The sequence below is a fragment of the Sus scrofa genome, chromosome 4 (genome assembly GCF_000003025.6).
Source record: "Sus scrofa isolate TJ Tabasco breed Duroc chromosome 4, Sscrofa11.1, whole genome shotgun sequence".
Classification (NCBI taxonomy): Eukaryota; Metazoa; Chordata; class Mammalia; order Artiodactyla; family Suidae; genus Sus; species Sus scrofa.
In genome coordinates this window covers 10,681,184-10,695,778 of record NC_010446.5, presented here as the reverse complement: position 1 = coordinate 10,695,778, position 14,595 = coordinate 10,681,184, and the positions used below count along the sequence as shown (strand labels likewise).

At 51.6% G+C, this 14,595-nt stretch overlaps 1 protein-coding gene across 1 annotated transcript; it reads left to right on the top strand.

Moving 5' to 3' along the window:
- LOC110260219 (gasdermin-D-like) lies at positions 532-10,810 on the top strand. Its single transcript, XM_021088924.1, has 4 exons — positions 532-973; positions 8,703-8,923; positions 9,442-9,631; positions 10,482-10,810. The coding sequence occupies exons 2-4, from the start codon at positions 8,707-8,709 to the stop codon at positions 10,747-10,749; spliced, it is 675 nt and encodes a 224-aa protein (XP_020944583.1). The 5' UTR covers positions 532-973; positions 8,703-8,706; the 3' UTR covers positions 10,750-10,810.

The window sequence follows — 14,595 nt, the reverse complement described above, 5'->3', positions numbered from 1 at the left end:
CACCAACATCAAATGCCATCACTACATGTGGAATCTAAAAAAAGGACACAGATGTGGCTCGGATCCCGAGGTGCTGAGGCTGTGGTGTAGGCCCCTGTCGCACACCTCTCTGCGTCAGGGTCAGAGGCCCTCCCCAGGGCACTGCTTCCTACGGTATCTGTCTTTCCTGAGATTTATGTCTACAGTTCTTGCTGATGCAGGGTTTCATTTGACATTCAGCACATTTAAGACAAAACGAGGCCCTTAATAAACTAACAAACAAACAAACATTTAGGCGTTCCCATTGTGGCTCAGTGGACTCAAATCTGACTCTGAAATGTCAGGATGCAAGCTCGATCCCTGGCCTTTCTCAGTGGGTTAAGAATCTGGCATTGCCTTGAACTATGGTGTTGGTCACAAACGAGCTCAGATCTGGCGTTGCTGTGGCTGTGGCGTAGTCCGGTGGCCTTAGCTCCTATTTGACCCCTTACCTGGGAACTTCTGCATGCCGAGGGTTCAGCCCTTTAAAAAAAAAAGGATAAAATGTGGGCGAGGTAAGGTAATCTTGGTGACTGGAAATCCAAGAATCAAAGACCTGTTCAGCCAGTTCTTTTTGTGTTGGGAAAACATTGCTTCAAGAGATCTACCTTGCTCAGAGTCAGCCCCGCAAATATATAAGTGAACGTTGCCTGAATCTCCTCCATCGACTTCTGGCCGAGAACGACTTAAGAGCCTGAGGTTCCACAATCCAGGACTCAGCTCCCACCCGGGTCTCCAGGAAGGAGGAGAGCCCATCACACGCTTGCTTCTCTTGGATTCCAGGTTGGAAACTGAGTCAGGCACCTAGCAGCGGAGAGAAACAGGGATCAGAGTCCAATTTATCTGTTCTCTGCAGTCTGTCGGAGAAACTCTGCTGGACAGCAAGAGTCTGAAGATTGGACGGGAACTGACTCACGTGGAATCTTTTCACGACAAGACCAAGTAACAGAGTCTGGTAAGTTCTACCTGGGAAACTGGGATGAATAAAAAGATCCTATGGCCAGAGACGGAAATGCTCAGGATTGGTTTGGGAAATGAGTACAAGTGTTTTTGCTTGGGAGTGTTGTTGTGTTTTCTTTTCCCAATTTGACCCCAAAGAAAAGTACTAGTTCTTACTGAAGTTTCCATTAATAAAGGAGAATGCCTGATAATAACATTTAAGCATGTAAGGCTAAGGGATATATATTTTTAACTTTTTTTTTTAGGTATAATTGATTTACAATGGTTGTGTCACTGTCTGCTGTACAGGAAAGTGAGCCATTTATATATACATTCCCTGGCTTATATTATCATGGTCTATTCCCAAGAGATTGGATATAGTTCCCTCTGCTATACAGTAGGACTTTATTGCTTATCCATTCTAAATGGAATAGTTTGCATCTCCTAACCCCAAACTCCCACTCCAGCCCACTCCCTCCCTTGGCATCCACAAGTCTGTTCTCTATGTCTGTGAGTCTGTTTCCGTTTTTTAGATGGGTTCATTTGTGCCATATCTTAGATTCCACATTTAAGTGATATCATATGGTATTTGTCTTTCCCTTTCTGACTCACTTCACTTAGTAGGAGAATCTCTAGTGGCAACCGTGTTGCTGCAAAGTGGCATTGTTTCATTCTTTTTTATGGCTGAATAGTATTCCACTGTATCTTCTTAATCCATTCATCTGTCAATGGACATTTAGGTTATTTCCATGTCTTGGCTATTGAGAATAGTGCTGCTATGAATATAGAGGTGCATGTATCTTTATGAATTATAGTTTTATAGGGATATATGCCCAGGAGTGGGATTGCTGGATCATATGGTAGCTCTATATTTAGTTTTCTGAGGAACCTCTATACTGTTTTCCATAGTGGTTGTACCAATTTACATTCCCACCAACAGTGTAGGGGGGTTCCCTTTTCTCCACACTCTCGCTAGCATTTGTTATTTGCAGACTTATTTTTTTGCTTTTTTGGGCCACACCAGCAGCGTATAGACGTTCCCAGGCTAGGGAAGCCACAGCTGCTAGCCACAGCCATGCCAGATCCTTAACCCACTGAGCAGGACCAGGGACGGAACCTGAAACCTCATGGTTCCTAGTCAGATTCGTTTCCACTGGGCCATGACAGGAACTCCTCCATTGGTAGACTTATTAATGATGACCATTCTGACAAGTGTGAGGTAGTACCTCATTGTAGGTTTGATTTGCACGTCCTTAATAATTAACCCACTAATCGAGGCCAAGGATCAAACTTGGGTCCTCTTGGACGCTAGTCAGATTCGTTTCCACTGTGCCATGATGGGAACTCCTGGTCTCCAACCCATTGGTGTGGATTTGCTTAACACCCAGTCTTCAGAGAGGTCAGTCTGTGCTGGGGGAGGGGCTCAGGAGTCCCAGCTTCCAGGAGTGAGGTCACCTGGCTGCCTGGGGGACAAGAGGAGAGTCAGGCCAGGGCAAGGCCCTCCCTCGGGAAAACCCAGCCACAGGGGTGGTTATTGGCATTGCCAGCCCTGTGCTCCCCCCCAGACGCGGCCTGGTGTTCAGTGCTGCGCCCCTCTTCCCAGAGGCCACGGTCAGTCTTCCCCTCCCCTCCCCCATCCCATCTCCCCTCCTTTCCAAGGTCTCAACCAAGCAGATGAGGGGACAGGGTTTTTTTTTTAACGATGCCCTTGGGTTAAGAGCCCACAAAGATCTTGTGTGACTCATATTTTTTGTTTTCTCCCCTGTTGATAGGCCCTTGGGGTTTTTAGATTTGTTTAGCGGGTGATAATTAACTCTGGGCGCTTAACAGTCCTCCCTTGTCTCATTCCGTCCCACAAAACGACAAAAGGATACCCTCCAGAAGTCTCCTCGGTCCCTGGTGGGGCGCAGAAGGGCCCTGAGAGAGCCCTTCTCATAGAAAGTTCCGCGTCACCTCCCCCTCCCATGACAGCCCGCACCTGTTTCCCCACCTTCTCTCCGAGCTGGGAGTTGTAACCGTGGTCTTTCCAAATTGACTCCCTTCTCCCAGCGCTTCCGTAGCAGGCAGGAGACTAGAAGATTCTTCCTGGGGAGAACTAAGCCTAAGAGAAAAACCTCCTGATAAGGGCCTCAGTTTCCCTAAGGAAACGCACGGCACAGGTTCTCGGCTTTGAGGTACACGGAAATCAAGGGTCTGCTTTTAAAAATGCTGCTGCCAGAGCCCCACCGCGACAACTCTGATTTGATTGTTTTGCAGTGAGGGGGAGGGGGTTCAGACGCTCCCCAGCTGATTCTAATTGGCAACCAAGTTGAGCACTACCGCCCTCTAGTGAAGCTCGTTGTTAATAACCACCACCCCCCTGCTTAGGGCTTCCATCTGATTTTTGATGCCCCGCTCCAAAACGGGTGCGGACAAGCACCATTCGACATCTGAGAAAGAGATAAGACCAAACAAAAAGCAACTGGGAGGGCCATGCAGAAGGAAGGAAGTATATATGCTGTATTAAAAAAAAAAAATTGGAGTAAATGTCGTGGCGCAGTAGAAACGAGTCTGACTAGGAACCCTGAAGTTGCGGGTTCCATCCCCAGCCTCACTCAGTGGGTTAAGGATCCGGGCGTTGCCATGAGCTGTGGTGTAGGTCGCAGACGCGGCTTGGATTTGGCGTTGCTGTGGCTCTGGTGCTGGCTGGCAGCTGTAGCCCTGATTAGACACCTAGCCTGGGAACCTCCATATGCCGCAGGTATGGCAACCCCCCCCAAAAAAGAAGCAAAAAAAATTAAATAAATTAAAAAATTAACATCCTCAGAAAAAAAATGAGAGTAAAATATTGCAATACTAAGAGGATTTTTTGGGGGGGGCGCAAACTTGCAGCATATGGAAGTTCCCAGGCTAGGGGTGGAATCATAGCCACAACTGCCAGCCTACACCACAGCCACAGCAACACCATATCCAAGCCGTGTTTTGTCACCTACACCACAGCTCACAGCAACGCCTTAATCCACTGAGTGAGGCCAGGAATGGAATCCACATCCTCAGGGATGTGAGTCAGGTCCTTTACCACTAAGCCACAACGGGACCTTCAAGGAGACAGTGCTGCCTCACCGACAGGGAATCGAACCCAGGCCTCCCGAGTTCCAGGCAAGATCTCTACCTCTGAAACACCTGTACACCCCAGGGAATTTTTGTATGCCATAGGCCCTGCCAAAAAAAAGAAAGAAAGAGATTAAAACTATTATAGTAGAAATGAAAATTCAGTAAAAGTATTAGAGGCTAAAAAACTGAGGAAATTTCCCAAAAAGTAGAGCAAAAAGCCGCCAGATAAACTATAAGGAAGAAAAGAAATCTAGATGGAGAAGTGGATAAAGAAGATGAGGTACATAATACACGATGGAATATTACTCAGCCATAAAAAGGAATGAAATAATGGCATTTGCAGCAACATGGAGGGACCTAGAAATTATCGTGCTAAGTGAAGTTAGACACTGAGACACAAACATCATATGCTATCACTTACATGTGGAATCTAAAAAAAGGATGCAATGAATTTATTTGCAGGACAGAAACTGACTCACAGAGTTTGAAAAACTTATGGTTACCAAAAGAGACAGGTTGGTGAGGGGGAGAGATGGGCTGGGGGCTTGGGATGGAAATGCTGAAAACTTAGGTTGCGATGATGGTTGTACAACTATAAATATAATAAAACTTTTTGAATTAAAAATATAAAGTTTTTCTTAAAGAAATCTAAAAGAGCAGTTTAGGAAACCTAACCTTTGGATAAAATAAGTCCCCCTCACCCCCCAAAAAAAGAGAATACATATCACACACACACACAAATACACCATAACTAGAATACGAATTTCCAGATTTAAAGAGCCCATTGAGCGCCTAAGACAAATACATGAAAATGGGCCCCTACCAAAACACATTTTGGGGGAGTTCTCTGGTGGCTCAGCAGGTTAAGGATCCAAATTGTCGCTCCCTGGCCCACATGCCACTGGCACAGACAAAAAACAAACAAACAAACCTCAGAACATGTGGGACAAAGAGAAAATCCAGGGGGGAAAACAAAGGTTATTTACAAAAGATCAGATATGAGAATGACTTTAAAATATAACCACGCAGCAAACGAAAAGCAATGGAGCATATCTTCCTAAACTTTGATGAAAAATTATTTCCAATCTAAAAGTCTGTATTGTCTTTGAAGATAGAAGGGCATTTTCAAACAAAGTTTTTTTACTTTTTTTTTTTTTTTTTTTAAATTACTCCCCAAGGGAGTTCCCATCGTGGCTCGTCGGGGAAACAAAACTGACTAGCATCCATGAGGATCCAGGTTTGAGCCCTGGCCTCACTCAGTGGGTTAAGGATCTGCTGTTGCCAAGAGCTGTAGTGACGTAGGTTGCAGGTGGGGCTCGGATCCTGCGTTGTTGTGGCTGTGGTGTAGGCCGGCAGCTACAGCTCTGATTTGACCCTTAGCCTGGGAACCTCCACATGCCTTGGGAGGGGTCCTTAAAAGGGGGGGGCAAAAAATAAATAAAATAAATTACCGCCTGTGTTCCCCTCTTCAGAAGATGTAAAGGACTTGATACACCAAAGTGAGAGAGGGAAACACAAGGCAGACATTGGCCCCCGGGAAAGGAGGTTTACTGTGGAAGAGAGAAGGGGCTCCCTGGACGACACTGAGAACCAGAGCAGGGCGGCGCCCTCTGAACGGAAAGGAAGGCTCCAGAGAGATTATACCCTGAATCTGGGCATGAGAGGAGGAGACGTAAGCATTTGGCAGCGTTTGGATTGGGACATAAATACATAAAAAACAGAACAGGAAACGAAAAAGGGACAATGAGCAACCATCGCTGCCCAAAGTTGGCCTCTGTCCGTCACTGCCAAAGAGAACAGTGCGGAGGTGGAGTTTTGGGTGAAGGAGAGAAAGATGCCTTATTGTTTGCGGGGCAAAGGGGGCCACAGCAGTCTACGGCCTTAAAGACGGGGCCCGCTTTGGGGAGAGATTGGGAGCTGGTTTTGGAGTTTGGGAGTGACAAATCGGGCCTCAGAGAAGGATGGGGTAGATGCAGGCTTTCCCTGTTTTTCAAAGCCAGTGATCCTTCCGGAAGGAAGGCTGCTCCATTAACATCCCTTTGTTGGGGGGTTAATGCTGCAGAACTCAGTTGCCATTGGTGTTCCCTGAGGAGGAGCCGGGACCCTGCCCCCAAGGCTGCACTATTGACTCCAGAAGACTCTTCCCCATCTCCACATCCCCCCCCTCAAATTAACAACTTTTCGGAACTCGGGGAAGGTCAGGGAGGCTGAAGCCCCTTCTCCAAAAATAAGACATGGGGGCACAGAAATGCTTGTGTGCCCAGGAGGCCCACAGGGCCCTGCTCAGTTTCCCTACCAAAATTCTACAGGAAAGGAAAAAGAATTACAGTTTATGAACAGCTTAAAGAGTTTACATGGTCACAATCGTAGGCAAGAACAAAGAGAATTGTGATGCTGCGCGACTGAGAGATGAGGAATGGGGCTCGTGTGTGATGGATGTAGAGGAAGAGGGGCTGGAAATTCTCACCTCCCCCGGTGTAAGCTCACCCGTAATGCCTACAGCCGAGTAAGCTTATTATTTAAGAGACCGCATATTGTATCGGTCCACTTAGATGAAATAACTACAACAGGCAAATCCGAAAAGTACACCAGTTGGGGGGAGTGGTTTTAGGGGGTCATCAATAGTCCTCTAAGATTGATGCGAGGGCTCTACAATTCTGTCTCTACCCTGAAAGCAGTTGAATTGGATACTCTCAATGGAGGAATTGAATGGGGTGTGAATTACACCTCATTGCAGCCTTTTAAAAATGAAAGATAACAGCTAGTTACAAAAACAAGCAACAAAGAGAGTTCAAAGTGGTGTCTGGGGGGGGGGTTATCTGAGGTGTAAAAAAAACCCTTTCGGGGCAATGTGATTCTTTAAACTACAGGAAAACAAAGCATAAATATTAGCCTACGTCTAAAGGCCCTTGGTGAAAGCTGGAGAACCACCACGAGTCAGGGTCAGGGTCAGAGGTAGGGGTGAGAGACCCCGCCCTCCAGGGGCCACGACCCTTGGGCAGGGACAGGACTGGCAACCCTGTGGCCCTAAGCAGGGTCCAAGAGAGTCCCTCCGTGGGGCACAGCCTGGGAGCCAGGCCTTGCATCCCACCACGGCCCGGGGGACAGCCGGCCCGGAGTCTCAGGTAGAGACTGGGGAGGCCAGGGACTGGGGTGATTGATGGAGCGATGGCTGGGGTTGAGGGCGAGGGCGCCCCCCGCGGCCCCTCGGAGGCGGTCTGGCCCCGGGTCCCTCGCCCTCTCCCCGCGCTTCCCTGCTCCTGATCCCTTTCCTTGGAGAGCGCGTCTCTGTCTCCCTCGCGCGCCATGGGGCTGAGTCCCCGCTTGCGGCAGCCCGAACCTCAAGCTGTGCCCCCCCCCCCCCCGCGCGTGTCCTCTCAACGGTCCCAACCCGAATTCCTCACCACCCGCCTCGAGGGCCTCGTCGCCCTCGTGCTTCTGGCGCCCCCTGCAGGTCCAACGCAGAGCCGTCGGGGGCCACTCCTTTGCCTCGCGTTTCCCCAACGCGTGGTCCCCTTTCCCGGCCCCTTCCTCCAACAATGTTCAAAGTTACCGTTTAGGACCGTATTGTCCCACTCCCAACCATCTGCAAGTTTCTCTCTGGCCTTCAGCGTGTTGGTAAACAGACAGCTATACTCAAGTTATGTACTATGACGTTTTCTTAGAGAGAAAAGCTTCTTCTGATTTTAAATAAATTAAAACTTTTTTGTGGACCCTAGGCACCATGCCTGGTGGAGAAGTGGGCCCCTCACTTCCCTCCTTCCCTACCCCCGGCCCCCAGACAGGCCCTTCGCACCCCCGGATAAAGGTATCAGCTCCTCCCGGCTCCCCCTTCCACACTGGACAGTGCTCGCGGCCGCCTGGGCGCCGCTGCTGAAACACGCACGGGTGTGCCCTGTCGCTGCCCTGCTCACACACCCTCTATGGCTCTCCGGCCCCCTCTGCAGTAGGGTGCCCACTGCCAAGTCCAGGTACATCAAGGAGTAAGAACAAAAAACTCTGCCTGAGCGGAACCCCGGGGGAGGGAGCGAGGGGGAGGGGAGTTCGAGTTCCCTCTTGGATGCCTCTGCGAAAAAAGCCAATTCTGTGCCTCAGGCGGAGGGAGAGGAGAGAAATCCCTGCTCCCGGCCCGCTCCATCCCCTTTCCTTCCCCCCCTCTTAAGAGGGTGTCTGGGGCTCAACTGGGAAAAGGAGGAGGGGCCAGACCACAAAGGGTCACAGCCTATGGGCATAAGCCAGCTCTGGTCCAAGTGCTTTACAAACAACACATTAGTCCTGGTCAAATCCCACAGAGGAGGTATTATTATAGGTAATAGCAATCTATAAATATTTTATGTAAATGTGTACGAACTTCCACTTGGAAAATGAGGAAACCAAGGCGCAGAGTAATGCCCCCAAGGAAACAGCTGATCTAAAACCCAGGGGTCCTTGGTCCTGGCGTTTCTTGGGGTCCCAGGCAGGCAGGTGGGGAGTGATTGGAGGAGTAGTTCTAGGGGTTTCGACCACCTGTGATTCCCGCCTATGTCCTGACCTTAGAACCCAGTCTGTCCAGGGCCCCCATCCTCAGTGTTAGAAGCTCAGCCAGCTGGCAGCCTTCACCGAGGCCCCCCATCCACAGCCCCGGATGACACCCGCCCTTCTCACCCCTCCAGGAACATGTCATCCCTGTTCTCGAGGGACACCAAGAGCTTGGTCAGAGAGCTGGGCAGGAAAGATGAACTGGTGCCTGTGAACAGCCTGGCCAGTGCCCTGCACCTGCGCCTCTTCTGCCTGGTGAGGAAGAAGCACAGGCACCACCTTTGCCCTTGGGACCCCCTCATCGCCACGGACTTCTCCCTCATGGATGCCTTAGAGCCTGGCTCCCCCATCCCAGGTATCTTCAGGCGGGGCTGGCAGGCGGCAGAGCAGAGGGGACAGATCCCGTGGCTGAGAAAGCTGACACCCGCCACCCAGGCACACAGAGGACACCCCCCGCCCCGGTCTGCCTGGCCTGGAGCCTCGCCGTGGGCACCCCAAGCACCATGCGCCTTCCGTGTCGGGGAAGGAGGAGCCATTTTCTTCCTCCTGTCCCCGCTGTGTGATGAGTAATCGTCATAATACTTTTAGATGCCACAGTGGCTGGCATGGATAAAGCACTTGCTCTGTGCCAGGGGCCACGTCAGCAATTCCTCCGTTAATGCTGAAAACCACCCTTGGGGGAAGACCCTGTCCTTCTTCTGTCCCTTTTACAGATGGGGAAACTGAGGCACCAAGCGTTAAGTGGCTTCTTGCACAGGGTCACACCAGCCACTAAGTGGTGGAGGCCAAACTGGAGCCCGAGGCTGAGGCTTAGCCAGGCTCATCCCCACCTCCCTCCCTCCCTGACTCCAGCCTGGACCTCTGTCCCCACAGAGGTGAGCCGGAGTGAACCCATCCACATCCAGGAGACGGTGGCAGCAGCCATGATGGGGGCCATGAGCATGGGCACCAGCGGGCTGCTGGGGAATGTGACCGGGGGCGGCGTGGCGACCCGCAGCTCTGCCCTGGCTGTGCAGACTCTCAGGGTGTCCCCCAGCACCTGGGAGACTCTGGTGGAGACGAGGTAAGAGCTGCCAGGGCACATCAACCAGGCGGGCTGGGCTGTGCTCTCTGTAGGCGGAGTCCCCCACCCCCCAGCCCGGGCTGGAGGGGAGCATGGGGGGCAGGAGAGCAAAGCCCGAGGCTCCTGCCAGCTTGAGGCCTCCAGTGAGGCCATTGCACGGGGTGGGCTGGGATGGGGGATGAGCAGGGATGAGCAGGAACCCAGAGGCCGAGGGAAGAGACAGCGGGCGGTGGGAAGGGCCCGTGTGAGGTCGGGGATCTCAACTTTTAAGGCCAAGAAAAGAAACAGAAGTGTGCTTTTAAGGCCAGGAAAAGAAACAGAAGTGTGGTCGCTGCCAGGCGTGAGGCCACAGGGAGCGGCGGGGACTGCGGCAAACTAGGGGACACACATGCCTGCCTGAAGCCCGCAGCTGCCGCTCAGCTGCACCTGACGGTTGCCAGGCGGGAATGTGCGCTCCGTGGCACTGGGTTTCAAGGGACGTTAGAAATCGTCTCTTGTTTTGGGGTGATACCCACCAGTTTGAATATTATCTCAAAAATTGTAAACACCACATGAGCCAAGGGACATGGGCCTTTTGCCCAGTCGGGCTGGCGGAAAGCCCGAGGAGGGCCCCTGGTTTGGCTGTTTCAAACCTTGTGGGACACGGATGTCTCGGAGTTCCCTTAGTCCCTCCCTTCCCAGCCTCCCCGACCTGACCGTGAACTCCCGTCCCTGCGAGCAGGCCAGCTGCCCGCTGTCCCCTCCCGCCACCTACACCCGCACAGACCCCAGGCTGCCTCCTGGGACCCTGGAGACACCCCCCCACCAGTCTGCCTCTTCTCTCACGCCCCCCATCCCCACCCCCCCACAGGAAACTGAGGACTCCGAGGCCCTTGTTCCTCAGGGATCTGCTGAGCCAGAAGCGGGAGAGCCTGTACGTGGTGACGGAGGCCGTGGAGGTTATGGAGGCCACCACGCTTCAGAGCCTCAGCGGAGCAGAGGGAGCAGGGCAGCTGTCCTTCCTCGGGCTGGGCCTTCTCAAGGTACAGGGGGGCCACATTCAGGGTGCGGGGGTGCTGAGAGCCACCGAGGAGCCCCACCCCGCCACCCGAATGCCGGCCAAAGAGCTGCCCCACTGAAGACCCACGTGCACCAGGAGTGGAGTTCCCGGGCGCTTGGGTCTTGTGTCGTGGTTCTCAACCCTGCATTAGAATCACCTGGAGAAGTGTCCTTTTTTTTTTTTTTTTTTTTTTTTGTCTTTTTGACTTTTTGCCATTTCTTGGGCGCTCCCCCGGCATAAGGAGGCTCCCAGGCTGGCCTCGCAGCCGCTGGCCCACGCCTGAGCCACAGCAACACGGGATCCGAGCCCCGCCCGCAACCCACACCACAGCTCACAGCAATGCCAGATCGTCAACCCACTGAGCAAGGTCAGGGATCCAACCCGCAACTTCATGGTTCCCAGTCAGACTCACCAACCACTGTGCCACGACGGGAACTCCTCTCACCTGTACCTTCAACCTCTCCCCCGTTACAGATATTTCCCATCAGTTTGGGTTTTGTTTTGTTTTGTTTTGTTTTGTTTGTTTGTTTGTTTTTAGGGCCCTACTTGCGGCATATGGAGGTTCCCAGGCTAGGGGTCTAATCGGAGCTGTTTCTGCCTGCCTAGACCACAGCCACAGCAACGCCAGATCCCAGCCGCCTCCGCAAACTACACCACACACAGCTCCTGGCAGTGCCCACTGAGCGAGGCCAGGGATCGAACCCGCAATCTCATGGTTCCTAGTCGGATTCGTTTCTGCTGCGCCACAACGGGAACTTCCTTCCCATCAGTTTGTAATCACACGCACACGAAGACCAAGCTCTCATCCAACCTCATCACCCCCTCGAGTTACTTAACTGCCTTGTAACCACCTCCGTCCCCCGCCCGCAGGGAGGGAGTTTGAGCCATGTCCACACTTGCCACCTCCAAGAATTCACCTCCCATCCTCCTCGGCCCACAGCGATGGGCTTCCTGCCACACAAACAGATGTTGTGAACTCTCCGAATGACGTCTACGTCTTCAGCTCCAACGGGCATGTTTACTTCCTTTCATTGCTGCTGTTGTTGCTGTTGTTTCTCGGCGGCATTTAAATCTTTCAGCCATTTTCTCCCTGAAAACCCCTCGTTCCACGTACACGTGAAGCTAACACCACACTGCACATCAGTGATACCCCCCAAAAAAAAAAAATTGAAGAAAGAAAACCACTCCTTCCATAACGGTGGCAATTTCCCTTGTTGTTCAACAAAATAGCACAGGCTTCGCCACTTACAACAAGATTTATCTCTTAACTTCATGGTCCCTAGATCAGAATTCCAGACATGCCTGGCCCAGTCTCTGCTGAGAGTCTCACACGGCTTAAGTCAAGGTTCTGGAGGCTCTGGGAAGAATCTGTTTCCCAGCTCGTGCAGGTTGCTGCAGAATCCAGCTCCTTGAGGCTGCAGGACTGAGGTCCCGCCGCCACATGGAGTCCATCTCATGCCGGGAACTGCTCTGAATTCTTCTGACATCGGCTGAAGGAAATTCCCTGCTTTTCGGGAAGTATTTGATTAGGTGAGACCCATCAGGATAGCTCCGTGCTTGAAGACCAGCTGCGCCATGCAAAACACACCATCACAGGAGTGAGGTCAGAGGACCTGGGGACAAGGGCGTGGGATCTTGGGGACCACGGCTAAAGATTCTGCCTACCAGACCACCTTATCTTAGTCTCCTTTCCTGGCTCAACTTCTACAACTGCCCCCAAAGGCTGAGGAGCCTCAGACTCAGTCTCAGAAACCATTCTTCCGGGAGCTCCCGTTGTGGCTCAGCGGTAACAAACTCGACCAGTATCCACGAGGATGCAAGTTCGACCCCAGGCCTCAATCAATGGCTTAAGGATCTGGCGTTGCCGTGAGCTGACAGCTGCAGCTCCCACTTGACCCCTAGCCTGGGAATTTCCATATGCCGCACATGAGGTCCTGAAAAGCAAAAAAAAAAAAAAAAAAAAGGAGAAGAAGAAGAAAGAACAATTCTTCCACAAACCGCCTCTGGAGCCCATCTTACTCATCTAAGCCCATGCCTCCAGTTACCATTTATAGCGCAGTAACTCTCACCATCAAACCAACTTCGCAGCTGCGAAACCATTATTTCGAGCTACCTATTGGACACTCTCACTGGAAATCTCACAGACTTTCCCAATGCAGTATGCCCCAAGGTTACCAGCAGATCCCCCCACACAGGCCTGACTGCCAGTCACTGCTCCTCAAAGCACAGCACTGCCAGAACCCAGGGGCACGAGCCGGAAACGTCAACCTGGTTGAGTCAGATCCCTGACCCACTGTTGCTCTACATGACTCTACACAGTCAAACCATCATCACATCCTTAAAAGGGCAGAAGACACAAATAGACATTATTCCAAAGTATATGAAGAAGCAATGGGATTTTGAGAAGACACTCAATGTCATAAGCCATCCGCACACCACAAATGAAAACCACGAGATAACCAACTCATACCCAGCAGGACGGCTATACTCAAAAAAAACACGGCTAAAACAAGTTTTCCCAAGAATGCAGAGAGGAGTTCCCATTGTGGCTCAGTGGCAATGAACCTGACTAGTATTCATGAGGATGTGGGTTCCATCCCTGGCCTTGCTCAGTGGGTTAAGGATCTGGTGGTGGTGTGAGCTGAAGCGTAGGTCGCAGACTCGGCTCAGATCCTGCGTTGCTGGGGCTGTGCTGTAGGCTGGCAGCTGTAGCTCCGATTCGACCCCTAGCCTGGGAACCTCCATATGCCACAGTTACAGCCCTAAAAAAGATAAAAGGCAAAAAAAAAAAAAAAAAAAGAAAAGAAAAGAAGGAAAGCAAATTATTAACTAGAGATCAATATTCCTTGACATTTCTTTGAAGTAAAATTTATGTACAGTAAAAGCCTCACTCTTCAGCATACTACTTGTTGAGTTCGTCAAAATGCATAAAGCTCTAGCACCATGTAGGGTGTTTCCCAGCAATCCCACTCCTGGGCCTCCATCCAGAGAAAACCATGACTCGAAAAGACACATGTACTCAAAGGTTCATTGCAGCACCATCTGCAAGAGCCAAGACATGGAAACAGCCTAAATGTCCATCGACAGAGGAGTGGATCAAGAAGATGTGGTGCATATACACAATGGAATACGACTCAGCCATTAAAAGGAATGAAATACCAGCATTTTTAGCAACATGGATGGACCTAGACATTATCATGCAAAGGGAAGTCAGCCATACAGTGAGACACCAACATGCACTGCTCTCACGGACATGTGGAATCTGAAAAAAGGACACAGTGAACTTCTTTGCAGAACAGATGCTGACTCACAGACTTTGAAAAACTTATGGTTTCCAAAGGAGACAGTTCGGGGGGAGGGAGGACGTGCTGGGGAGTTAGGACGGAAATGCTATAAATTTGGGTTGTGACGACCATTGTACAGCTATAAAGGTAAGAAATTCGTTGAGTAACATTAAAAAATACGTAAAGAAGATGCAGAGTGTTCCCATCACCCCTGCACGTCCCCTGGAGTCTTCGTTGGTCCCTGCCCACCTGAACTGGAAGGACAGAGAGGCTTGGCCTCGGGTGCCTGAGCACCCACGACGCTCATAGCATAGACTGGGGGGCCAGGCCTCTGGATGGAACGCCCCAGGGGGGGCTCAGGCCCCAACGGGCTGCTGCAGCCCCGAGAGGGCCGCCTACAGGGCACACAGGGGCTTCTTGGCCTCCAGGTCCCAGGTCACCTTGGGGCTGCCGGGCTCCACCCGCAGGCCACACTCCTCCAGCAGGGCAAAGGTGATGGCCACCCCTTCCCCATGCAGCTGGGCGAGGAGCTCGGGCTCCAGGCTGAAGGGAAGGCTGCAGCGGCTCCTGAAGTTGGGCTCCAGGATGCTCCTCACCTGGAAGAAACAGGGTCAGAGGCTCAGTGGACTCTGCTCCTGGGG

Coding starts and splice junctions, on each gene's coding strand:
- LOC110260219 (XM_021088924.1), top strand. CDS start 8,707: ATGTCATCCCTGTTCTCGAGGGACACCAAGAGCTTGGTCAGAGAGCTG. Junction 8,924..9,441: donor GCCTGGCTCCCCCATCCCAG/GTATCTTCAGGC, acceptor CTGTCCCCACAG/AGGTGAGCCGGAGTGAACCC. Junction 9,632..10,481: donor GAGACTCTGGTGGAGACGAG/GTAAGAGCTGCC, acceptor ACCCCCCCACAG/GAAACTGAGGACTCCGAGGC.